This window comes from Molothrus aeneus, chromosome 3 (genome assembly GCF_037042795.1).
Source record: "Molothrus aeneus isolate 106 chromosome 3, BPBGC_Maene_1.0, whole genome shotgun sequence".
Lineage (NCBI taxonomy): Eukaryota > Metazoa > Chordata > Aves > Passeriformes > Icteridae > Molothrus > Molothrus aeneus.
This window is the reverse complement of record NC_089648.1, coordinates 91,897,668-91,925,393: the sequence shown is the minus strand read 5'-3', so window position 1 is coordinate 91,925,393 and position 27,726 is coordinate 91,897,668. Positions and strand designations below refer to the sequence as shown.

Sequence of the window (27,726 nt, the reverse complement as noted above, 5' to 3'; positions counted from 1 at the left end):
GGCGTTGCTCACCTCGACCTGCGGGCAGCGCACCTGGAGGGCGGCACAAGCCCCTCTCGGCCTCTCCCAGGCGCACGGTGGCAGCCCCGGGCGCTGGGGCGGGCAGGCTGCGGCAAGCCTCCGTTTCCCCGGCAGCTGGGGGCGGGCAGGCTCCTTCCCGGCTCCGTGCTACGGCTGTCCCCGCCCGGGGAGGACTACAGCGCCCGTCGGTCCCTGCGCGCCGCCCACACACCCCGCCTGTCGCCGCTATCGCTGCCTCCTGCCAGCCGGGAGCCGGACCCGGCTCGCCCGAGAGAGCGGGGCTGCGCGGCAGGGCAGGGCAGGGCAGGGCAGGCAGGGCAGGGGTGCCGCTGCTGCGGGCGGTGGCCACGCTCGGGGGCGGCGGCGAGGTGGAGCTGGGCGGCCCCGGCCCCGTCCCGTGCGGGGGAGCGGCTCCTCGCAGCCTCGCTGCCCCGTCCCGAGCGCTCCTGTGGCCGCGGCTCATGAGGTGAAGATGGTGATCCGCGTCTTCGTCGCCTCCTCCTCGGGCTCGGTGGCGGTGAGTGGGGGCGAGCGGCGGGGAGCGGGGAAAGCAGCGCGGCCGCCGCGGGCAGGGCTCAGCCTGCGGGGCCGGGGACCGCGGGGCTGGCAGCTCGTCCTCCCCGCCTGCCCAGCCTGCCCTCGGCTCCGAGCCTGGCCCCACACGCCGGCACGGACCCGACTCCGTCCGTGGGCTGCCGCCCTGGGACGCGTGGCTGAATTTGCCGCGGTTGCGTGTGCGATGGGGGCGGAAAAAACTCTCCTCCGCAAGGCTGCCGAAGCTTAACTAGTTCGTAAATTGCCTTTGGCAAACCAGGTACCCCGAAACCTTTGTAGGGGACAAACCTTGGGTGTGTTTAAAGGGTCTTAGAGGTCGTTAAGTGGGGCTAAACTTTCCTTGTTGGGAGGCGACCAGCGCCGCGGTGCAGGGAGAACATCCCGAGGGAGCCGAGCCCGCGCAGGTGCGGTGCCTCGGTGCCTGCCACCCACGGCGGGGTGGACAGATAAAATACATGAGAGCCTAGGGACAGGCTGCAGGCCACCAGCACCTCTCTGCATTTAGAAATACTCTGGAATAGGTTCAGCTCTTCTCAGACTCACTTTTGAAGGACTCACTTTTTGAAGGGCATCACTCTGTTTAATTGAAGCTTGTACATCATTCACTTGTTTAATTAATTATGCGTGTGACCTATGAATTTCTATATTTTCATATAAAGTGACAGCTTTCTGTTAAGGGAATCTAGGCATAAAGATCCTACTGAATTCGTTCTTTAATAAGAAACATCTAAAGGATTTAGATATAATTGATATTCTTTATGCTTTGGCAGTGAGGCAGCAGCACTTTCTGTGTTGCAGAAGGACGTAGCACATTCCTATCTGAAGGTTTATTGTGTATTCAGTTCCTTCAGCCTTTTACTGTGTGGATTTAGTTTTCAGGTCAGTAACATGATGACAGGTATGTGTTCTGATATGTTTTGGCGTGAAGTGTTCAAAGTGCTTAGTAGCTGCATTACAGCTAATAAAAACTAATTATCCATTTCAGTAGCCAACTGAGTAAACACAGCATCTTCAGAACTCTGTAATCCATGTCCATCAAGCATCCATAAGAGAAACATCATCTTCCCTGCATGGGCAGTTGGTTCGTGCTGTGGTAGCGTAGCATTGCTGGTTTTAGTTTCTGTTTCATGCCCCATGGGCTGAGCAGTATACATACAGTATACATTTTGTTTTCATTGGAGGGCTAGAAAAGGGCCACATCGTTCACTCACCCCCATCTCCAGTCTGCAAGGAGGTTACTGATAGGAGTTTTTCATTCTGTCTGCCTGCAAGGTACAAATGCAGTTGGCAGAGCAATATAATCCTCATAACTATCTATTAACCCAATAAAATCTGAGTTTGACAAGTAATTTAAATTGCACATTGGTTCTCTTGCTGACTTTTTTTCTGGGTTGGACAGCAAGAAGACGACAGAATATGGGTAATAGTTTGCATGCTGGTGATAGTCAACTTTCTTCATCTAGTCAGTAGTACATCTGAGTGCAGCTTAGCCAGAGCAGAACAGATGATTCGGTGATTGAAGGTACTGTTACAAAGGGCCAGTGCTCTGACATCTCTTTTCTGTCAGTTTTTTTCATCTGTGTTATCACAGCATTTAAGACTTTTAATTATGGGCTAGGTTCCTGCTGTTCTCAGTGTTGCATCATGGAGCCTTTCCTTTTTTTCTGTAGGCTTTGCAGGGGGTGTCCTTAGATCCAGGCTAAGGATGGAGGAAAATGATGAAGAAAACACTATTATTAGCTAGTTATGTGGGAATCTGCATCTGGAGAAGAAGGTGGTTACCGTATTTCATGTCTTTAAACAGTTTTAAGGGAAGTTTTAAACTTATTATCATCCTTCTAGAACTAAACATTAGTGAAAGGAGTTTGAGTCATACAATTGTCATCTCCTCCAGCCTTCAGCACTATATCAGCTATTTTTTGGGATCCTGTGCAATTCATGAGACAGAATTATTTCCCCATCGAGAAAAAATGAGTACCCCATATAGATCCTACTCTGTGTCCTACTAAAAATGGTGTCAGACTCCATGGTTTAATTTCTACCTCTAACTTGAGTCAAATTGTAGGCTAACTGCTTATAAGAGTGGGTGTTTCTCAGATTAGTATCTGACCTGCTGCAATTGACCAGAAACTTCTATATGTAATACTGGCTGACAAAAAAAAAGCAGTGTCATTGTGACGTAATTATTTTTCCAATCTTTCTAGAGAGACTTTGTGAAATTAATCTTTATCTTTAACTGGAAAGTCCATGTAGTCTCTAGTGTAAGCTTTTGTTTTGACAAATATAATGAGCTAAATTCTTTGTGTATGCCTCCTCTTGAAATCTTCAGAATACCCAGGTCAAAAGATAGGCATTTGGCTGAAACATTCCTGAGAAATACACTGATTGTATACTCAGAAAAGGCTTTACTTTGCATAAATATAACTTTATCTGGAAAATACTAAAGTATTTATTGATCTTGATACTTGGTGCAGTTTGCTTTGGGTTAAAGAAGATAAAAATATATAATTGTCACACATAATTCTAAGAGTCTAGTGCATAAAGTATTTTGAGGGTCATTCCAAAGAATGAGAAAAAGAAGTAATTAAAGGGAATGAGAAGGAACCAAGAATAATGTGAGTTGTCCCTTCATTTGGTTTTGGAGTTCTCCCTGCAGCATCTTCCAAACATCTGAACAGTTCTTAGACCCCTGAGAGGTTAATTGTTGTAACTGCTTTTTGTTTGTTTAATAAAACTTGTGACTATAAATGCTTCATGAGCTTAAAACAACTCACAGATCCCAAAAGGTAGTTGTTGCTGGAGTGGAAACCTTGATCTTCAGTGTTTAGGGAAGCTGGACAGAGGGTTTAGCCTGTAGGGACGCTGGACAGAACTTTGAGACCTTCGTGTGGGAAGGGCGCGGGAGGCATTGTGCGTGCGGGTACATTTCTAAATCACCTCCTGTTCTAAGCCTGCATTAGGCAGATTCAATCGAATAGCAGTGTGAAGCCTCTGAATAGGCAGACAGGCATGTTTCTACAAGCCTTGCTGTCTCCTGCTCTTTCTGACCTGAATTTCTACTTGTGTTGGTAAGCTGTGTCTCGAATTCCAAGCACTTCTTTGTAGGGCTGGGGAGGCAGGCTTTGCTGCTCCTCCCTGATAAGGACAATCATTGTTCTTTTGTGCCTAAGAGAAATGTTACTTTAAAAGTAGCCTTTGCTTTTCTCCCCCAGCAGTGCTTCGCTATTTTCAGGAAATAGTTTATGCCCATGTTTTTCACCAGATCCTTCCCAGATGACTGTCATTTTATCTGTTTCACTTTCTCCAGTCTATCAATAAGAATTTACACTTGTGCTACTGTACTACATACAGACTCATAGTTAAATAGTTTTCAGTGTTTTAAAGCAGCTTTACCTTTGTCAGGAAGCTGGTAGTATGAGCTAAGTAACTTTAAGCTTGGAATTCCTGCAGTTATCTAGAAATGCCAAACCAGAGAAGACTTCAGTCTTGCAGTTAGGGGACTGAAGATCATGTGAGGGGAATATCACTGAAGAGCTGTTAAATAATGGAGAACCTTCAAACAACTGCTTCACTTGTACTTTCTTCTTTGTGGTGTTAATTTGTTGAAGCTTCATCTGTTGAGCTGAACAGATAATATAGGGAAATTAGTGAAATAATGGCACAGCAGGCACAATCTACTTTGACTAGTGAGATATGTGAAACAATTTTCCATTGAAATTTTTGTATGTTCACAAGATGAGAAAAACAGGTTACTGAAATGAATTCCTTTTAGTTCACAAAGATAAGTGCTGATCAGCCATATTCTTCAGGAGAAATGTTTGGGAGGACAGGAGAGTTTGGGGAGGAACAGCAACAACCTGAAAAGGATAGACTATTTTAAATGACCAAAACTTGGACTTTGACTCTTGCAACTGAAGAGGATTATGGATTTTTTACTAGGAAACTCGATAAGATAGGTGCAATTATTGTTAAATAGTTTCTATAGCAAATATTGGCTTTGTGAGACTAGCGCTCTCTTTTTGATTAAGCGTATTATGGAGGTCAAATGAGTTGGATTTTTTGTTTCCTGGAATGACTTTAAATCACATTATAAAACTTTGGAATGTCAGAATAATTATAGTCATGTTTGTTTGGTTCACTTGTGGTTGGGTAATGTAGTGGAGACAAATACAGTGCTAGCATTCTTAAGGCTAAGCTGGTTTCCAACGGATGAAGAATTTCAACTCCACCCTTGTTTGTAAAAAGTCATTGTAACTCAACATTTCTCATGGCACTTATCAGGAAGATTGTGCTTCTTGTTGGACTTGTGGAATAAGTTAACTTAGAATATGTCACTTCTAGAATATCCACCATCTTAACTTTTTTTTCTTTGCCTCTCTTCACCCAAAAAGCACAACAGTCAAAACCGAAAGTGATTTTTTTTGAGTGATACAAGTGCCTTTTGAGAAAACAGTATTAGTTATGGTGGTCATTTGGAGGGATTTACAACTTGTTGAATATGATTTATGCAAGTTCAACTAAAAATAATGAGCTTTGTAAATGTTACATATTATCATGATTTTTTTTAATATGTGGATTTTGTAAAATCAGATCAGAGCAGCAGGTAAGCTAGCTTTTCAGAAATGAGACAATAGTCTTTACAGTTGGAAGTGATCCTGAAATATTTACCTGGGAAGTAGCAGTATTTTAAGTGTTTAACCATAGTATTGTCTACATCTGTCAGCATGCTGAGGATCCTGTTGGATTGGATCCTCAAAGCCTGATTTATGAATCCCACACGAACCTCATGCTGTGTCACTTCACCTTTCAAGGTGGTGGTGCTTTTGGCTGTGCACCTACAGAGCGCTGCTGTAACCACAGCAGTGATACTGGAAGAAAAAAGCTGGATCCTTGCTCAGTCACTGGACACATCTTGGATATTAGCAATTATATTAGGTGCATAGGAGAGATGTGGGGACTTTCTGGATCTAATCCCTTGACTTCATTTTTCCTCAAGTTCCTTATTATCAGGTCAGGTGGCTCATTCATTTTTGCTGGCTTCTGTCAGTCTTATTTTGCAGGGCTATGGCAGAGAGAGCCTGAGAGTCTCATTCATGATTATGAATTCTCTGAGGCAGGGAGGTCGATGTTGAAGGCTTTAGCTGATTTTCACCTTAAGGACTCACTGTTTGCATCTAGGTTTCAGGTCTGTATTCCAAATAAGTCTAAACTCTAGTTCCATTCTCCTGCCTTGTGATGGAGAGAGCTGTGAGCCTGTGAACAGCAGTTCAGATAATTAAGGAATGTGTTCAGGGCTCAGCTGAGTGTGAACCCTAGTCACAAGGATGCAGGCTGAATTTGTGTATGGTATTAAGTACCTAACTGTTGCACCATTCCTGTATGCTCTAGTGCTTTCCAAATATTTACACTTCTTCTTGGCAGATAGATCATGTCAGAAATAATGCTGCTTTAAAGAACACACTTTGGACTATGCAGTGTCATGTGCAGAAAGTTTCTTACTGAACTTTGATTACAATCAGCTGTAATAAAATTTCAAAGGAGGTATTGTTCTGACAGAGGTTATGAAGACTGTTCCCCTTTGTTTTTCTATAGAGTCCAAGTCCCCAAATGGACATACTTCACTGATGGTAACCTGTTCTCCCTAATCTTCCACCCAGATTGTTAAAGTCTAGAAATTATTTTTTCTAATTCTGGTCATAGTGCTAGTGATTTCTGGATGTTGTATATAACTGAATTTGATTATAATAAATGAAAAAGCATATTGAAGTAAAAGCTAACTTGCATGCAATATATACTTGCAATTTATTAGTACAAGTTATTCAGGAATGTTCAGCAATTGGGAGTTGTGGGAAAAAATAGCATTTAAGGAAGTTCTTCATTGTATAATATCAGTATCACTTTTATGTTTATTGATCTGAGTGCAACTTGATGATAGAAAATTGTCACTGAGCTGGTAACCCAGAGTGTATCTCTTCAATAGCAAGTACTCTAAGGGCAACAGCTTCCTCACCTGCCCCTAAGGTGTTGGCCCCCTAGCGGAGTCTGTCCAAAAGGAAATGCTGCAGTTATTGTTTTTCTTATAATGTGGAAACTTGCTAAGAAGAGTAATGAACACAAAAACACAGCACTCCATGGAATCTATTTCTAGTTGAAATCTACTGTATCCAAAAAAACATGGCCATGTTCAAGTATGTCAGTGTTTTTTAACAGCTTAATTTTTAATGTTTTCCAGAAGATAGTTACCATTTCACAAGTCCCTTAAGTTGGCAAATTTTCTTCCTTGGCAAGATGAGGGTAAATGTAGAGGCGGTGGTAGTGTTTCTTACCTGTGACTGTCAGTGAAATTGATCTGCAGGTAGCGGCCAAAGCTCAGAAGAGCTTCTGAATTTCTCAGAAGCTGAGACATTGTTTCCATTATCTTCTCTCTTGGAGTTGGTTTGTTGTTTAGTTGGCACCTGTTGGAGGGGCAGATGGACTCAATCCAGAGACCTAAGTCGCTGTTGCCTGTCATTTCTGAAAACATCAGATTTCAGTGTGTCTCATGTAGATGAGCAAAGGGTGACCTGATCTTTCAAGGAATAGCTCAAAGTTGGTGGTGACTGAGCAGAAGCAGTGACTAGGATACAAATATTGCACAGGCAACTCCTTTAACATAGTTTGTCTTATTGCAAGAGAATACGGACACAAAACTTCCTTTCTTGTCTTATGTGGGCTGTAGACCTTCATCTGTGAAGTATTTTGGGGTGAGATCTTTTAATTATTCTGTTCAAAGCTGTAGGAGTCTTTCCACACAGGTGTGCTACTTTACTGTAAGATATTTATCACCATTCTGAAGGGGCTGAGTCTAAGGTGTGTGGGTATCCTCCTTTTGTGGTCATAAGAGCTACAGTGATGAGGAAGCTACTCAAAACAAGTTATTTCTATCTCATTAGTGGGGGAAGGGAAAATCAATTCGATTTACATCAGTAAACAAGCTTATTTAGTCTAAATTTAATATTGTACTTCACTGTAATTGAATTTGGGAGAGAAGAAAGAAAAGGGAGTAACTGTCTTGCTAGCTGATTTCTGAAGAGAAGTTCTTCGGAGATGCAGGCTGTTCAGGGAGTCAAGTGAATCATCAGTGACAGTGTGCCCTTCTGTTGCTGCCCATCTGCCTTGGGTAGGACAGACCTTGTCTTCACAGTTAAGAGTTCCAGGATTTGTTATTGTTGGTTTTGCTATTCTATCCCTGGATAGCTAACACCCATCAATCCTACTAAGACAAAATGAGAAAACACAAGGTGTTTGTCATTGTATTGCAAGGAATAAACTTGCAGGAGTTAATGCCTGGGAGTGACGTTTGCATAAGTATCAACTTGTATTTTGTTTGAATATGCATAGGTAGATATGTACTTTTGCATGCACACATACACACACACACATATGTATCTCCTTACCCACATATATATTATATGGATATTTGTATCTCTTCATATATATGTGTATATATATATGTATGTTTATGTATGCATACTTGAACCTTTGAATCACTGATAGATGCTAATTATCCCTCAGTAAAAATAAACCACTGATTTTAGCATTTCCAGCAGAGAAATAAAGTCCTGATGCCTTTAGGATGCTCAAGATATGTCAGCATCTCTCAGGGCTGTGTCAAAAGTGCCTGCTCCTTTATTGCAATTGTGGATGTCTATCTTCAGTGTAAGCTAGAGAGCAGAATTCATGGTGCTTGCTCCCCTATCTCTATTATTCTCTGTTATTCCATGTGTCTGGTCTGTGCTTGAGAACTTTATTTATGTACCTTACTTCAGCTAATGAGTTGTTTGCAGAATATCAGAATAATTATACCAACATAAGATACACACCAGTATGATTGGGCTGGCTAATGGGGACATACAATGGAATAAAATAGTTCCCTTCCTGCCTAGGAAAAAGGTAACATGGGTGTAAACAATGGTACAAAGATTTTTATCTGACAGTTTTGACAGGGATGATGGGGGCACTGGAAGACCTTAGTGCTGATAACCTCAAAGTTGCTCTTCTGCCTGTTTCAGAGCTCTTGGGCTGAACACCCGGCTGTGTTCTGGCCAGTTGCTCTCTGCCTGTTTCAGAGCTCTTGGGCTGAATTCCTGGCTGTGTTCTGGCCTCCTCCATCACAGCTGAGCATTTGCCTTCGTGGATGCTGAGGTGGCTGAGTGATACATTGGCCCATGGAGCTCAGCATCTGCAGCACCAGGCCATGCTAGTTGTGCCCCTGTCACAGGGGTAATATAGCTTAAGGCAAGCTTCTGCTTGTGGCAAAGCCCTGAACACTCACAGTTTCTGGCTTTCTGAATGTCCCATTTCATGGGATTGTTCTGTTGCAAACTCTGCCAGCAGTGTTACCCTCAGAGCTTTTGTTTGTGAGAAGAGGCCTGAAACCATGAACCTGTACTTCATATTAAATGCAAATCCAAACATGATTTGGTATGTTCCATTCACACATACTAATTTGCTTTCCCATTGGCTTTTGGATTTTCATGCTGTTACAAAAGGGCAGAATATTGTTTACCTTCATATGTTGGGAGATAATGGCCTGTTGTGATTCTTTTCACCAGTCTGTGTAGCACAGGTCCTCTGAATTCACTGGGTAAGTCCCACTTGAAGCAAGAAAAAGTGACTCAGAAAAAAATTCATCAGGATTTTAACAGGGGAAATTCTATTAGAACTTTCACAAGTTTGTTTTGTTTCCTGGCATTTCAGTATGCTGCAGAGAATCATATTGGGTATTATCAGTACTATAAAGACATTTATGAGTGATTATTTGGAACAATTTAGTAGTAACATTACAAATCAATTAAAGACTGGTTTCTTAATCTGTGTTTTTCAGAGAAAATCAAGGGAGTTTTTGTGTGCCTTCATTTGAAAGGAAACTGCCTTTGATCTGATGAACAATAGAGCATCAGCAAATGAAACCTGTCATTAAATTGCTGCAGGGTTAGTGAAATTATCATCCCTGTCCAATCTAAAGAAATGCAATTCAAGTGTGCTTTAAACCTTTGATCTGGATCTGCATCTCCTAAGGTCAGATAGTCTTTCTGAAACATCTCTAATTGAGTGATCTGATAGGTTTATGTAGAAACAGAGACAGGAGTGGCATTTGAATGGTGTAGATACCATCACATTCTTCAGTAGGAACCAGTTAGGAAGCTAAAATTAGTTAGAAAAGAGATACAAAAGTAGTCTTTGATCAAAGAAGACAGCTGCTATGAAGCCCTGATGTGCAAGCAAGTCCCTTCCTGCTCAATCAAACTGCCTTGCCTGCAGCAAGGTCTCTTTTCTAGTGAAGGTTCCCAGTCTCAGGCCCCAGGGAAGTCTGGAAGTCAGTGGGCTTATGCAGCAGTGGTGTTCAGCAATACCTTTGGCTATGTGGAGGTGACTCCTCTTGACCTTACACGAGATGTGTCTGCAGTTTATGGGATAATAATCACCTGGCTGCTGTGTTTGGGGATGCACCTTGTCACTAAGAAATAGGTCTGCAGAAATATAAAAGAAAAAAGAATTTACAGATACAGAGCTGCAAAACCACAAAAAGCTACATAGATAATAGTTGCATTTGTTGAAAGAGGAATAATGTTGACATTTATTAATAAGGTTAGAAACCTTGTTCTGCTCAGTTGAGTCAAAGATAATTTTGTTACTGATCTGAATAATAGCAGTGGCAGTCAGCTCTGGTTTAGAAAAATCCATCCTCCTAGTCTTACAAAAACATGAGAAAATGTTGCAGTAATACAGTCCAATTTTATCTGAAATACGACATTTGTCTCAAGCCACAATGCATTTTTCTGTTGCAGTTTCATATAGTGCTGAGAAAACCTGTAAATATCTGCAAAAACGTAGCACAATGGAATCTGGATGACTTGCACTGCTGTTGCTGCTGGTTTTTTAAAGTGCATTGTCAGGGGTGTGTATATCTGTAGTTGGCAGAATGACACATCTGTGCTGTGTGGATAGTAACTGTCAGGGGAAAATAGCAGAAGCATTGACAAGTTTGTTTCACAAACTTGTGTTTGAAATTCTTGGGAGCATGTTGGAATCAGAGTATCTCTGCTCCTTTAAGGTGAGAGAACAAGTAAATGCAAGCATAAGCCTTCTCAAGGAAAGGCTAAATGTTTTTTTCCAAGTGGTCAAGAGCACTTATTATTCCCCCAGATTCATGGAGGGGGATTAGTACCTGTATGAGAACAATATGGCTGTGACCTTGTTTATGTAGGAACAGGATTCTGCATTAAACGCAGCATGCCACTGCTGGGCTAGACAGTGCTGCAGTCCTCAAGCTTGCCTTGCTGTGCCTTAAGCCCTCTGCCTTGCTCTCAGGAGACTGCTGCACGTGGCATCTTATGGATCCACGTTCTGCATCCACTGGCTCTGGTTTCAGAAGTAGCTGGAACAGCAGTTGGGTGTACCTGGGTGTTGGGCTGTGGGCCCTGAGTGACAAAATCTAAAGGGTGCAGCTCACGCTTATGGCAGGAGGTGGCCAGAACTTATATCTTGAGCTGACAGAACTAAGACCCCACCCAGATGAAACAAGGCTAATTGCTTGTTCCATCTCCTGGTAACACACTGCTAGGTGTTTTTTATACATTCTGGTAGAGAAATATTCCTATGCCACTGGGTTTTGCTGCTTAAAGCTAATGAGAAGGAAGAAACATGACCTGCATTTTTAGTGCTGAAAATTTTCTTTTGTATCTCATTTGCAATAAATACAGAAAATACAGCTGGGAATGCTTTATTCATTGTGACAAAACAACGTGACTGATAAATACAGAGAACTAGTTCAAACACTTTCTGTGTTCTGCTGACTCACCTCATCACAAAAAAATCAATTCTTTGTTTTCATCTTAAAAGTTCAGGTGGTCAACATGTTACATAATAGGAAATGTGTGTGAATCTCGTTAGGGGAATTTTTTGTTTTTAAACTTTTATTTTTCTTCACAGAATTTAGAGTAGAATGGAATATTTCAGTTGGAAGTAACCTACAGTAATCATCTAATCCAAGTGCTTGACCACATCAGGGCTCACCAGAAGTTAATTAAAGCATGTTATTAATGGCATTGTCTAAATGTGTCTTAAACAATTGCAATCTAGGAAGCCTGTGCCAGTGTTTGAGTACCTGTGAAGAAAGGCTTCCTTATGACAAGTCTGAACCTCCCCTGACAAAAGTATTACACATCCCATCACTGGATACCAGGGAGAAGAGATCAGCACCTCCCATTCCACTTCCCCTCCTCCACAAACTGTAGGGAGCCATGAAATCACCCCTCAGCCTCCCTTTCTTCAGTCTAGACAAGCCCAGGGCCCTCAGGGGCTCCTTACAGGACTTTCCTTCCAGCCCCACCACCAGCTTTGCTGCCTTCCTCTGGATGCATTTAAGGACCTTCACATTGTTCCTAAACTGTGGGGCCCAGAACTGCTCATGATACTCGAGGTGAGGCAGCACCAAGGCTGGATGCAGTGGGATAATCACCCCTCTGGGTCAGCTGGTGATGCTGTGCCTGGTGGGCCCAAGGCTGTGGGGTGCCCTCTTGGCTGCCAGGACACACTGCTGAGTATTAGAGCATTTGCTTACTTTCCAAAACCTGCTTATAAAGCTATTTCAGTGAACTTTAATCAATTACCAAGTATTTAATGTTTTAGGAAAATAAAGAAACAAAATGGATTAATCATGTTTTACTTCCCAAAATCATAATTCTACCAAGCAAGCTGATGCACACAACAAAGCAACATCTCTTAATCCCTGCAGATTTTTAGCTGTAGCAATTTTGGACTCCCATGTGCAAGATACCAAACTATTCCTTGCTCTGCAGAACTGAGAGACTGAAAGATAACTTTCTGTTCATCTATGCAGGAATGAGTTTCCAATAGTTTAGACTTGACAGTTCTCACCTACCTTGCTGAACTGGAACTTTGCTGGGGAGCAAAGTATATTCCTCAGAATCAAATAAGAAGAAATAAACATGAATAAATGTAATACAGCATGGAGATCAGGGAACAACTTGCATTTAGCTCGTAGGTACTGAAAAGTAGTTGAAATAATATGGGTTGCAGTTATATTTGTATTTATGTGTATGTATTTTGAAAAGGAAGATGTTGCTGGTTGAAAGGGTTTCTTTCATGATGCAAAATACTTGCTATAAATATGCCACTTTGACAAAAGGGAGTAGTATGAGGAGGAGTTAAATGTAGAATACCAAACAGGAGATTTAAATTATTCTCTGGCATCTTTGAAAGGTTTCTGCTGGAAAAATGCACTAAAATAACACTTTCTTTTTAACCACACTCTTGAACTACTGAAACATATGGTAAATTGCAAACAAAAACATCTATCTATTGAAGGAAGTTAGCTGCCAGCTAAGATTCAAATTGTTAGTCTTTTGAAGCAGTAGTCTAGCCCTGCAGGATGGTTCCACCAGGAGAAGTTCTTGATAGCAGAGGATATGTTCTATGAATCCCTGAGCTCTTCCAAGCTGGTCGAAGTTTCTCCTATCTCTTGTGCTAGCCACCAAGATCCTCACTTTGTTGAAAAGGAAAATAAAAGATCCTAACCCAAAATTGTAATAATTTTGACTTTTTGGCTCACTGTTGACTGAGACATTTTTAAAATCAGATGAAGTTATGGGCAAACTCTGGTAACCTGCCCTCTGTTTTAGTTAGAGGTGAAGAACCATTGAAGAACCCACACACTTTCCCGTGTCCTCACAAGAAAATGCCTGTGAATAGGGAACATCCTGTATCTGTAGCAAAAATACAGTTTCAAGCATGCATTTTGTCAAATGTTTTCAGGATAGTGTAATTCCACAGATTCTTCCTGTGGGTTATAATCTAAACTGGCAGCAGGCTTTGCAAGCTCCCCTACTGGAGCAACCAGCTTTGCATCCTGACCTTTAATCTAGCAGGCACCTGCTGCTTGCCAGGCTGGGCAGGGAATCTTCTGGCTGTGCTACTCAGTCTGCATGGAGTCCTTTGGCTCTTAGTCTGTCTCACTAATTTGGAGCTGCCTGTATCCTCAGTGAGACTTCCAGGATCTGGTTCAATTCCTGCTGTACAGTCTTCAAATTTCACCTTGTTTTAGCCTTTTTTTATTTCCACAGCAATGCTGTATTTTTTAGTTTCACACTGATGCAAGAAGAAAATTCACACCATTAATTGGAGGGTAGATCCAGCATCAATGGCATTCTTATTCTTTTGATGGGGAAGCAATGAGCCAAATTTTGGGGTTTATAGCATCTGTTTTCCTACAGTCCTTCAGAGACTCCTGGGTAAATGGATTTTCAATTTTGTAAGAACACATTGTTCCTATTGCAAGAAGAAAATTATAGAATCACTTACTTTATTTGTGTACATTGGTGGGAAGTCTTGTTTCCCAAAATACAGATGAATTCAAAAGAAGTAGACTTGGGTATGACTTCAGAGGCTTTTCCAGCTGCACACATATCAAATGCACCCTGTGTGGCACTGCCTCTAGGTGATTTTTCTGTAGAACGTTGTCTTTTTCTGTTCTTGGTGTTTCCCCTTTTTCTGTTTCTTACATTTTTTGTCTCTTCTTTTTGCTTTGTGCTTATTGAAACAACGCCTAGTAAACACATGAGCAAATTTCCATCATCTCTTGTTTTTAGCAGTGATAGTTGTATTTATACTTGCTAAAGACCCCTTTATGTTTCACAGTGTTACTCTGTTACTTGCACAGAGAGCAATGATTTCAGACAAACTGTCTTAAAAATAAACTTTTCCCCTCACCTTGTGATAGACATATCTGCACAGAGAGAAATAGAATTAAATGCATTTATCAGCATGCAACATCTGGATAGGAAGATAATGAGGCTAGCAGGCATTGGGCATGGAGCAGTTTAACTGTCTTTGTAGCTCAATAGAAAATATTTTCATTTGCTGACTGCTTGTGATTAAGAATCTCTTAAAAACCAAACCTGTCTCAAATTTAATTGCATTTCTTAAATAGTGGGTTCTTTTTGAAGTTACCATACAAACATTGCACAGAGGCAAAGGTGTGCAGAGTCCTTGGCTAAGCAGATCTCAGCAGCTCCCAGGGACCTGCAGACTGATTTTGCATAAGGCTGAGCAGATTGCCCTCCCAGTTTAATAGTGTTTCATGTTGTGTGTCCTTAATTATGTCTCTGTGTGCAAGCAGAAGTTTGCTTCTAGCAGGAGACCATGGCAGCGCTGGCTGCATGTGGCCTCTGCTCACACACTGTTCTGTTCTCTTCAGGTTGAAAAGTTCTGTAGTTAGTTTTTAGGATATTGAAACATTTATTTTTTTAAGGATGAAGCATTCAGGTGCTATTTGGAGGCCTGCTATGAGAAGACAGTGTTTTCCTTCTGTCAGATGCAATGCGGTATTCGCTGTGGTGGAGAGCCACTCACTTTACTTTGGAAATAGTTATGCAATGCTGATTTTTGTTTATTTTTATTTTAATTTTTTTTCTGTTAACCTTCTTCTCTTAATTACACCTTCTCATCCTTTTTTCATATGTACATAGCTGAGTTGTATTTTCCTGCCAAGAACAATGAAGTAATCATATGAACCTTTGTAAAGTTCTGTCACAGTGCTGCCATTTCCCTGCAATAAAAATTGCCAGGGGTCAGTTATGCTCTCCTTTCTTAAGTAAGTCAGGCAAAGAAAAGAGAAATTTGGCAAAAGATCTCTGTCACTACAGGTCTCAAATGTAAAAGGACCATGAGGATTTGCATTTCAAGTTTATGAATGTGTGGGATAGTTTTTTATTGCTTCTTTATTGGAGCAGAAACATAGTGGAAACATAAGAAGAGGATGCTTCAACACAGTTCATAATTCTGTTCCTTTAATGTGTTTAGGGGTTGTTTTGGTTGTTAGAGCATAATATTTCCTTATTATCGGTGAGTATATGTTAAGCTACATCTGTGTGAGAAGTGAAGATAAGTAATCCTCTGCAGTAGCTATATTACATCTGCATTTTACACTGCAACAGTCCCTTCGGGTATGGTTGCATGATTTGTAAAGGCAGAGGCTCACATATAATATTTTCAGTTTGGGAGTGAGTTGAGCTTGTGTTTATGTAACACAGGTGCTGCTTATGCAGTTCATGTTTCAGATTCCTGTACCTTTAACCATGGCTGAGACACTTTCTTAGGATGCAATTTTGTTCCTGATATAAACTGATGAGATTGTGGGGCTGACGTTATTGATGCTCCTTCCCTTGTTCCCCTGGTTCCTGCATTATGCTTGTGTGAGGAAAGCTGCAGGAGCTACTTGGCAGGAGGGAGGAACATTGTGTCATCTCAGTGACAGCCAGCAGTGAGATCTGCTGAGTTGTATCATCAAACTGCACCATAAAGGTGCCCCTGCCAAATGCAGGACATTCAGTTTTTGGCTGAGTCAGTGAGTGGATAACGTGGCTGATGCAGTTCTGGAGTGAGGGCAGGTATGTGGAAAGAGTAACCAAATTTAAAAAGAAGGAAGAAAACTGGCAGGACCATCTCTGTCTTTAGAGCACAGGTGTGCCAGGCTGTGAAAGAAGTATTTGAGATGAACTTAGACATGCATTCAATTTTTGTTTTTTAAATGTCAGGCTTCTAAAATGTGCTTGTGGTTTGACAAGCCAGTTTAGAAGATAACCTCATAAGGCTTTGTTCTCACTCACCATGTGTGGTCTGAATAATTTTTGGGGTGGGATTTTGTGTTAGAAAGATGGTCATTTGTTCTTGGGATCTGTCTGGAAGGAGTGGACAATTCAGCCTAGGCTGTCAGTTCCTTCAATTCCAAGAGGATGAGACTGTAAAACAGTCAGTGCTGCACATCTCAGTCACCAGCCAATTCATGGAGTGTACCTGCTGTCTTTCCCTCCACTTGCAGGCAGGAGGACAGAAACCCAGGGAGTACCTTATCTCCAGAAGGTGGAGGGTAGAGTCTACAGCAGAAAACCAAGCTTCCACATCCACTTTGTGAGAACCAGACACTCAGCAACATCCCTCCTGTTGACACTGTGAAGAAATTTGAAACTGAGAATGGGTCTGCTTTGTCCCATTTATATTAACTGGGCTAATGAAAAAAGGCAGAGAAGTTCTCTTTCATCATGGCAGAGCTCCTATTAGTATTGTGACTTGAGTCATTTTGCATATAGTAGAGTAGAAGGAATATTCATTTATCTGAGTTAGATAAATCCTGCTCTACTAAGATTTTTGCGAGGTATTGAATATCTTGGTTAAAATAGTATAGAATGATGAGGTGCAGCTGATTTTAGTAATGGAGAGACCACATGCTATGCTCCTCTGGTTCAGCAGCTGTCAGTGGGGAAGCCTTTCTAGGACAGGAGAACTTCTGAAAACAGGTTCAGGAAGCATAGGGCAAAAAAGAAGAAAACTTTTACTTGTTGGAAGTGATGAGAAGCTTCCAGGGAATTTGCATAGAGGATGTAATCTGATTTTTCTAAACTTCTGCTCCAACCTGGACATGATTTATAATGGTAACATACTCATTTTCTCATTCTGCTACTGAAAGAGCAATACTACCAGAGATGAGTGTTCAGCTTAGCTGGGGGATGTGATATTAGTTGTGTGGGAAGCAGAAATCTTAGAACAGAACCATTTTTAGTTTGGGTAAAGATGTGAAAAGTGAGGTGGCTGAAGTGAGGTAGATTCTGAACAGAAACAAGCAAATATTTCAAGTAGACAGTCAATTAATCGTGGAAACAAATTGCAAAGACCAGCTCTCTGTTATTATCAGTTCAAGAATGGAGCTTAGAGGGGAAAAGAAGTCTGAGGAAACCCTTTACTCCTTAGAGGAATTAATTCAGGGATGCTGAAAGTCAGAACAGATAATCCCAGTGGTCCCACCTGGACTGGCCTGAGTATGTCTTTGAAATATTTCTCCAAAGCAGTTGGAAAATGTATCCTCCTGTTACCTGTTGCCAATCAGTATAAAGAAATGAAAACTAGGACAGAAAGACAGAATACTTTAGTTACAATAGACTTCCTTTATAAATTGGGTTACTGATCAAGTGATTAGCTCATTTTAGCAGTTTTATGTATCACAATGGATATCCTATTTTTGCTGCTCTTTAATCCTAATAAAGATACCAGCTCTGAATACAAGGATAAAATTGAGTTGTCTCTTGGGATTTTTTTCCTGTCTTAGTTTTGTGAATAGAAATACAGATTAACATTAAAACCAAACCCAGATAAATGATGTTCAGAAAAGAATTACCCTCCTAAAAATAGGGGAGGCAAACATTGGACTATAATAGCCGACCATTAACTCCATCAGAGTTTTCTCACTGCATTTAAAGATAGATTAGGATCATATTGCATAAAGACTTTCCTCTGAACCTTTACAGTGGTGAAGGTTCAGACTTTCCTCTGAACCTTCACACCTTCAAAACACCTTCATTTTTTGAAGGTGTATTTTGCAGCATCTTCTGGTGTGCTGAAAGGTGTTAAACCCAAAATATATTGATGCTGAAGTAGTCTGTCATGTAAGACTACAAACACTTTCCCAAATTGGTGTATGAATAGCCACAAGCCAAATTTTTCTGAACATGGTACCTCTGACAATGGGATTTCTTTTTCCAGGTTCCTTTCAGTTGCATCAAATGCAAGAAACCTTGGTAGCAGCAAGGTACTTTACAGAGATTATTATCCACCTCTGTAGTTTGTCAAATGAGGATGTATTTTTCTCCACTGGGCTTCTGACAGGACAGGCTGGTGAGGAAGCAGGGACTGACACTGCTGCTTGTACCATGCTGCCTTTGCTCTGTGTTGCAAACTCTGGCAGCTTTTAGGGCTCTGGGGGAGCCCAGATGAGAGCTGCAGGCAGGACTGTGTGGCTGACGCACTTCTGAGGCACAGATCCAGTGGTAGACAGAGACAAAGGTCCTGTGGTTTTCTTGGGGAATAATCAGCTGGCTTCTGTTGTGACAGATGCTCTGAGCATCCCTCTTAAACAACAAGGCGTGATTTAATAGGATTTTAAATACAACTAATGCTCTTGTTTCAGTTTATAGGCCTGAATCAAATAAATTGGGGAGGAGAAAATGCTAGTTTTTTGGCTTGAAATTTTCAGGCTATTTTGTTTAGGTTTATGCAGCTGGTACATCCACAGCTGATAACTCATACACATGTCATATGGAGAATTGTAAGGCTTATGGTTAAAAAAACCAAAAACCCCAATTTCCTTCACTTCAACATCTTAATTAGTTTTATAAAAATAAAATGAGGCATTAGGAAATCTGTGGTTGTGGAAGAATTCTAATGATGTGAACTGTAAAATGATAGGGATCTGACTAAATCTAAGTTGTTCAGTTTACAGGGAGAGAGTGGATGAAAATGGGTCCCTGTGGATACACCTGTACTGGTGCATGTCCTGGCTCTGAGAATGGAGCACTCTGGTACTCTGGAACTCTTTGAGGAATGGTGGCTGGCACAGTCAGCTTTGGCCAGGGCTAACTTAGAGTCTCACAAGCAGCCCGTGGCCATGATTTAAATGTTACAGCATGCCAGGGATCATTCCCAGTGTGCAGTTTGCAAGCAGCAGCTTTGAGAGGCTGAAGGTTTAATAGCTTTGGCTAGAGGATGCCAGTTGGCCTTGGGGCCAGAGGGCTGGCCCAGCCACTCTGGAGTTTGCTGACTGCTCTGACCAGTGCAGGAGGGATTTCATGTGAGTTTTGGTAGCACGTCATCATAAGGAAGTGACCTCTCCCACATATAATTTTAGACATCTCTTTTATTTTTAATCAGATATTTAATATTTGTATTTAGAATATCTCTGTCTCTGCCCCTTTTGTGTTCTTTTGCAGCTTCTTGTTGGAAGACAGAGGAAAATGTTTTTGTCTTCCACTTCTACACTTCGAGTTTTCAGGGACATAGTAAAAGGCACGTTGCCTTTGGTACCACCAGTGATGATGATGCAGTAATTTTGCTGTTGTTGATAATGCATTAGTTGCATGCAAGTTTAGGAGCTGCCTTCTCTATGAAAAAGTGATTCTTTCACATATGCCTGATAAACTGTACCAGTGTGGCAAATAAAGGAAAAAGAAGAAGACACCATGACACAAATTTACTGTGCAATCCACTTTTAAGAAAGACAAAGATAGTTTCAAATCTTTGTATTTGTAGTTTCTTGGGATGGCTGCCTTATTTAAAGGACATAAGAATTCCATCAGTATTGCTTCAAAAATTATGTATTTTTGTGGTGCATTTAGATAGGTATACTTGCTTGTGTGACAGGAGGAACTAGCACATGCACTTTGAAAATCTTTTGATTTCCATATAGTATCTAGGTCATATGGTACCCACAGGCATGATTCATCCACCTGGGCTTTATGCCAGCCAGCAACTGCAAGGATATGACACTCCAGGAATACTGTAAAATTATTAAAGCTGTTTTTTTTTTTTTTCACATAACACTGTGATGATAGCTGTAACAAATATGGCACATAATTTATAGTTCCTTTCTGAAAGTATTAATTTTATTAGGTTGATGCAAAAAGTACACAGACTTTAATTTCAAAGGTTGCTGTCTTGATACCAAGTCCTGTTTGAGGCAGAGGTTGTCCTTACCTGAGTGTATCTTCTTGAAGCCCCGCTAGCTCTTAAGTGCTGATCTTAATATCATAGAGTTGTTAAGGTTGGAAAAGACTTCTGAGATCATTGTGTCCAACCAGTGTGGATAAAAACTTCCAGTCTTCTGCCTCTTTGTATAGAGATGATAATCTCTTTGAGGAGCAGAAACCTAATACATTTAATACAAATCTCATGTGCGCTTTTTTTTTTTTTTTCAGAAAAGTTCATTTTCAAGAGATGACATCATGCTTACTTTCAGGCATGTGTATTATGCTGACAGACAGTCTTGGATAAATATTCAACAATTCCCTTGCTCGGGAAGCTGTTGAGCTGTATTTTAAAAAATGTGTAGGTGTCTAGAAAAACAAAATTGTGTGTAGCTAGGGTGGGTTTTTTTCAGATGTACTGACATGTTCATCTCAATGAACACTTTTAGGAGTAAATTCTTCTGAGACTTGCCAGGTTATTTACCTTGCATTTTAGGTGCCTGTATACTTTAAAAATGTGGCCCCTAATGTCTTTGAAAACTGACTGCCTCTTTTTACTTCTGCTTCTGAAGAGACCCTTACAGTTTGCTTTTTAAAAATATCTTTAGAGAGTAAAGGCTGAAATTACCAAAGCTGAATTAAACAGTCCTATACAAGTGAGGTGAAGAAGTATAACCTTTGCCAACATATAAGGGAACAGCAATGCTTAACTTTTATGAATTTAAAACTGAAAAAAAAAATTCTCCTTTGTCTTTCTGAGTTTGTGACTTCCCATCCTATGAAAGTGGGATGCGAGAGGAGGAATGTTCTCAAATTTGTAAGCACGTCTGTGTTATGGAGGACTTGCTCTGACTCTGGGTTTTTTAATTTTCCTTCTTCCATCTAGATAAAGAAGAGGCAGCAGGATGTGGTGAGGTTTCTGGAAGCCAACCGCATAGAGTTCGAAGAAGTGGATATCACCATGTCAGAGGAGAAGAGACAATGGATGTATAAAAATATTCCTGAGGACAGGCAGCCTGCACAAGGCAATCCACTGCCACCACAGATATTCAGTGATGATCGGTACTGCGGGGTAAGCAGCTGTTGTGCTTCTCAATATATTAGTGTATATACATTATGTTACATACAATATATTAGTACATTATATCCAATATATCAGTGCACTCAGGTGCCATTTAAACATGGGACTTGCTGTTGAGCTTTCTCTAGTAGAATCTGAATTAATGGGGCAATAGGATCAGGTAATGATCATACAGGGAAAATTGAGGTCGTTTTTCTGTAAATCCTAGGGCTGTCTAGGGGATTCCCTCCAGGAATGTAAAAGTCAGAAATGTCACAGCTTTCACGTATGACCTGTTGATGGTAAAGCGCCTGGTGAGACCACTGTAAGCTGGGAAATTGTGGTATTCTTGATGCTTGGGTCTAGTCCAAGCACAAAAATTCAGTAGGAAGTCTGTCTTTGGCACAGTAAATGAGAACGCTGGCTAGATTGAGTTTTATTGTTATTGTAATTAAGCTCCTTCTCTGCTGCTGTCACGGTGTAAATTTCATTTATGCTCAGAGCATCTTTATGCAATCAGAGTGTTTAGGATAAATGAGCACAATTTGCTGTAAATCTGACAACAGGTTGATGGGTGGGCTGTTTTTTTGGTGTAAACTTCTCCATCCACCAGTGCAAGCTGGAGCACTGGCCTTTGATATGTACATCCAGAGTGATTCTGACTTAGTCCCTGCTGGATTCAGCTGTGCTGCTCAGATCTGTTGAGAGCCTGTTGACTGCAGTGCAATTGTTTGCTTAATGCAGGAAGGATATAAAAAGTGATTTAGGATCCTCTGCAACAAAGAGGTTGGGTATGATGCAGCAGCTAACTGGTTTCTCAAAACAAAGTATTTAACATCCTTCCCATGTGCTTTGTATTGGCCTTCCTTGTTTACCTCAGTAGTATAACTCTTATCTTCTTATTTCCAGGTAAGGTAAGTCAATCAAAGAAATGTATCTGGGACGTGGAAGGGATTATTACCCTTGCTTATGGATCAGCCCCTCACTTACAAATAACAACCTTTACATTCTTCTGTATCATTGTAGTTTGCCTGGGAAACACAACATTTTAAAGCTGTTGTATCTTACCCTTTCAGATTGCTTTTACAGAGTGTTTTAACCTAGTCTTAGAAGTTGCTGTTTGGAATTAGCAAGGCAGAAGATGTCATGCAACATGTGAGATGATCTCATTAATCTGTCTGCTGAGCTGATAGCCATTTTGGTTGAGCAGAGTTAATCCTATTACTAGACTTCACCGTCTGCATGAACATCTTTAAAGAGCAAACATGCTTTGAAAGAAACTATATTTTTTAGGATGAAGGAGCAAGTACGTGCAGGATCTCCAACATTCATGAGTTAACCTGCTGCATTAGTTAATGAAGTTCTTAGGTAATAGAGTGGAGATGAAACATTATGCAGAAGGCAAAGGAGGTCAGTGCTGGAAGGGGGGATAAAATATTACAATTAGATAGAAGTCAGCAAACCTTGCACATCTTGTCTCTGTTATTTCCACATTGAGTGTTTTCATGTGTTTATCTTGACATAAATAACTACAGCATAATCTCTACTGAGTAACTTAAACTGAAAAAATACTGAATTTTCTGTTAGTTGAGTTAGTGAAATTTGTAGCTTATCATTTCTGATTTGTGTCCAGGCAATTTTTAGTCCATTTTTATCTATTAAAAAACTCTGTCTGTTTTTCTACATTCTACAGTCTTATCAGGAGACTTTCTATGTACTTATGCTGTTTTATGCACTGTTGCTGACAGTTCACACTTATGATACAAACTGGTCAGGCCCATTGCTGTTCCTCTAAAGGTATGAGGGCTAGACAGTGCAAAGCAAAATAGGTGCACTTTTTATTTTTGTCATATTATTTCAATAGAAGTTCATGAGCATATGATGTCCATGACTCAATGTTATGTTCATAGCTATACTGGTTTTAATATGTTAGTATCAGCATTAATAGTTTTGGGATATTTTTTCTCACTATTTTCTCCTTAAAAAAAACCCTCAGCAATGTGCACAAGGGGTTTATCTAAGACTAGATTTTCCTGGCTAGGACATCACCATTTAAAATAATCACTTTTCAGGATGTAACTGCAGGCTAGAAGAAGTTTGTCTTTCATGATTTCAGTAAATATCCAAAATGAATTTCTGTCAACCATTTGAACATCTGACAGCTCATGTTGGGGGGGGAGAAAGGTGCCAAAAGATGATTAAAATTTACTGGTTCACAGAGTGTCTTGTACCCCAGGGGGAGGGATTCTTCTGGTACTGAGAGGCAAACTCCATGTTTTGAAGTGTGAGCAAGACTTTGTGGTTTTTCTGAGTTGATGTAATTGCAGATACAATCATTAATCATTAATCTATCTCTTCCTTTTCTCAGTCTACTGAGATGCACTCCCAATTTTTCAGTAACAAGTTATGCTAATAGATTTTGAAATAAAGTACTTGGCAAGAACAATTTTTATTTCCTGTGAACAAGATAAGAGCTGCAAGCACACAAGAACACAAATAATTTTACTGATAATTAAGTGCTATGTTATAGTACCAACTATATGATAATTTTCATATTTTCATGACTTTACAGTCTGTTGTTTCATCTTAGTGACATTGCTATAAAGTAGTGTGTGAGAACAGAGTCTCCCTTTCAGACAAATCAGACACATGATCCTGCTTTTCAAATTTGCAGTATTGTAAATCTGAAATTAGTATAGTTATCTTGCTCTAGTTAGTGCTCTGTAAGAGTGAGGAGATGTTAGTGTCTAGTGCATGTTTCTGGAGAAAACTCATGCACTTTGCATAAAGAATAGTAAAGTGGGGTTAATTTGGAGTAGAGCCTTAATCAGATCCGGTAGGTTGTGTTGTGTTGTTGGGCACAGGAATCAGTTTTGTCTTGCCCAGGTCCTTACAGAGCTCATCTTCAGTCAGATTTAGTAGCTCCTGCTATAGCTCTTTGACCTACAGCTCAATCCACTCAAATTGTGGATTATATTCACCCAAGAAAATAATCCCATACTGTCTTTCCCAGCCACTGTTCTCCACAGCAGAGGGGCTTTGCCCACCTGACTTGCTTGATCATGGTGGATGTTTCACACTCATGGATAACCTGTTCAGTGACTCCAGTGGTCAGGTCCCCCCCTTGATCATGAGCCTGTCTCTACGTTGCATCTCCTCCTAGGTGTCCTGATGTGCCACAGGCCCACTGAGCTGTGGTCAGCTTGCCCTTACGTTCCCAATCCAGGTCCCCTGCAGCCATTTCAGTTCTGGCAGCCTGGTCTGCCTGTTCCTTGTTTTCATGTTCTTTGGTGACATGGCTCTTGGGTATGGGAATATCTACATAGCATCCTTTATAAAGGTTCTCTACCCAGGCAGCAGTGCCCTGCAGCAGCCCAGATATTTAAGCAGAAAGCCAGAAATGCTGGAAAACTGAATGTCTGAAATTAGGCCTTTGCCTCACACCTCCCTCTTCTTGAATTCTCCACTGCTGAGTACACAATTTTTCTTAGACTAGAAGTGACTCCTGGATCTTTCAGAAGACTGGAAATAGCCACTTGCCAGTGAAACTGCACTCTTGTGAAGCTAGCTGCAAGTTAGCACTTTGAACAGTGACAGTTTTATATGCAGCAATCTGCCATTGAAGGGAGATTGCCTGAAATTTAGGCCAACCAAAATTAAAAGGAAATCTATCTCCAGGTGGGAATTTGAGCCAAAGGGAAAATATTTACATAGCAGGCTGACTCTTTTTTTTTTCCCTTTGAAGCTGTTCATATGGTTTAGAGTGTTATGGTAATTCCTGATAGAGTGCCTAGTGAGCAGCAGTAGAGACAGAGATATGTGATATTTATTGTCCTCCCCTGAAATATAATATATGGGTGTCAACTCCAACAAAACAGCAAAGGCATATAGACAAAAAGGAAATGAAATAGGCTGCTGAAAGAGGTGCAGTGTTCTTGGGAAACTATTCAGTACACAGACAATTATTGTATCCCTGATTTCTTTGCACTGTTATGTATCATTCTATTCTGGGTTTTTTTAAGATCATGAAAAGATGCATGCATGTTTCTTTTTCTTCCTTTTTTGTAGGTGTCACATTACAGCTAAATAACTGCTCACTGATAAAAGAAAGAAGAGAATTTAACAAAACTGGCTAGAGGCCACCTCAGATTTTCTGCCCTAGCCTGTCATTGGAGAGTTTGTTATTATTCTGTGCCTACAGGTACAGAGAGCTTGAACTCTGTCTCTAGATACTCAAGCAATGTGGCAGAATTCACCTTAGCATGCCTGCTGTAGTGTATTCACTTTAGGGATTAGAGGAGTTGTGAGGCTAATTTGGTATTCAGCAAGTCTACATTTGATTCTCTGCACCCTTGCAGGTGTTTTATCTAATTCACCCAGCAATTTTTTGGTCCCAGTCTGCTTTTAGAAGAGGGATAATTTTGCTAGATAAAAGTTAATGTGAATTACTCAGAGATCATGTGACATTTGTTAATGGCTAATGATGCTAAAACTTTCTTGACTAATTATTTTTGCCATCGAAGTAGAGTTTCCTGTATGGTAAATTTAAGCTCTGTGTGAAATTGTTCTTAATTACCTTTTGCAGTTGTGGTTGTGTTGCAGCAGTTTTTGGCTCAGAGGCACCCACAAACCCTAGGCTGAATGTGACTTGAGGCCAGTGACATGCACTGTTTATCTTCCTGGTTAAGGCTTTGTCTCAATGAGGAATACAGAAGGCAGAGCTGGTGTTGGAAAGCAACCCCTGGCCAAGAGTCTTCTCCACGTTGGGAGGATTCTGCTTGGATCATTCACAAGGGCTGGTTACAACTTTCAGACTATGCCTATGCTTTTGCCATCCACTTCTCCGTTGATTTTCTGTGTCCTGAGGAAAAGAACTTTAGTTCTGTGTAATATGTACTTGATAAAGGGAAATGTGGTACCAGAGGCAAAGTGTAGAGTAGCCAACTTGCCCAGTGCCAGGGCTTAAAAAATAGAAGCTCAGCAACTAAGTAAAAATAAAATATTCCAAGAATTTTATTTTCCTCAGAGAAATCAGTACTCATTTCAGTAATGTATAATAACTGAAAAAACAGTAATTATATATTACTGTTATAATATATATAATTACTGTATAACAGTAATTTATATATATTATATATATATAATATAATATATATATTACTGTTATAATTATATATATATAATTTATATATATATATATAAATTATATATATAAAAACCAGTGTTGCTGTTTACCCTGTAGTGGAGAGAGTACAATCCTGTTCACCACCACAGTTTTTATTTGGACTAAGTAAACTTCATTAATAGCTGTTTCAAAGTGAAGTAGCAGGTATTTTGTAAACAATCCCTTCACATAAAGATGATAGGCATCAAAGACATCCCTGGGGATACCTTACTCTATTTGCAGACTTCTATTTCCTAAATATAATAATGTAGGGTGTTTATGTATTTTAGAACACTTAAAAGGGACTGCAAAATTAGAATTGTTACTTTTAGAGGATATAGTAGAAAATACTGCACATTTCTTTTTCATTTTTATATTTATTACATTGATATTCTGCAAAACTTATCAGCAAGTGTGACATAATTATTAAAAATTTTATTTGGGATCCTAATTTTCTTTTTCCATGGAACAGAAACTTCCTATTGTGCCATGCTTTCTTGAAAAAAACAGGTTTTATTATTGAAGATGTTGGACTACTTTAACTAAAGTCTTTTTAAAAGGTGAGTTCTAAAATAGAGGATAAATTATATATGAGGAAAGGCTAAGAAATCTTAATAAGTGGCAGTAATACTTTGAAGCCACATAGTATTGCACAGAATACAGATGAAGCAGTTTTTTTGGAACAATATCTAGAAAAAGCCGTGGCTGTTGTCAGAGAGCAGCCAGGATGAAATAAGTAATTCAGTCTGCTGCTGTTCCACTTGGGTCCAAGTTAAAATATGTCCATGCAGAGCTACTGTGCAGCACGGTCATTTTGTATCTTTTAGTCATTACCTCACATACCAGGCTGGCTACCATAGTTAACTCCCTGATATTTCCATCTCTCCCTTTCTCAAATTCCTGTTGTGGTCTGATTTGATAATATTCTTATCCAAACAATTTGTAAAGTGACATGGTGAGATGGAAGGTCCAAAAAAGGTGGAGGTGACAGCTCTTACCATCCACAGTACTTAGGGATTCTGCCACTTACTTCCCTGAACTCTTCTGCCCCAGGTGGGCACTAGGCACTGGGTTTGAGGTCTTCAGTGCTTGTCTAAGGGAAGCCCTGTTACATTTGGACTCCTTGCCTTGGAGGTGAGGGATATCAGTTCTTAGACAGTTGATGTCTGTGTACCCTGGCACCATTGCTGCATGAATGGCAAACATCACATCAGCCTGAGTTTGTCCTGTACTATCCAAACAATAGAGCTGTGGCTGACATCTGCTCCTTTTTATTAAAGCCTTTGTTTGTGGAAGGCTACAACTGGACAGATTACCAAAATAAACATCTGGCCTTTAGTAGAGGAGTAACA

General features: G+C 40.4%; 1 protein-coding gene across 1 annotated transcript in view; it reads left to right on the top strand.

Moving 5' to 3' along the window:
- The first annotated feature begins 311 nt into the window (after window positions 1-311).
- SH3BGRL2 (SH3 domain binding glutamate rich protein like 2) overlaps window positions 312-27,726 on the top strand; it is a 38,780-nt gene continuing 11,365 nt past the window's right edge. Inside the window, exons 1-2 of the mRNA XM_066547390.1 lie at window positions 312-538; window positions 21,037-21,222. Of these exons, the coding sequence (XP_066403487.1) occupies window positions 494-538; window positions 21,037-21,222 (231 nt within the window). The 5' untranslated portion in view covers window positions 312-493. The remainder of the gene's footprint in view (window positions 539-21,036; window positions 21,223-27,726) is intronic.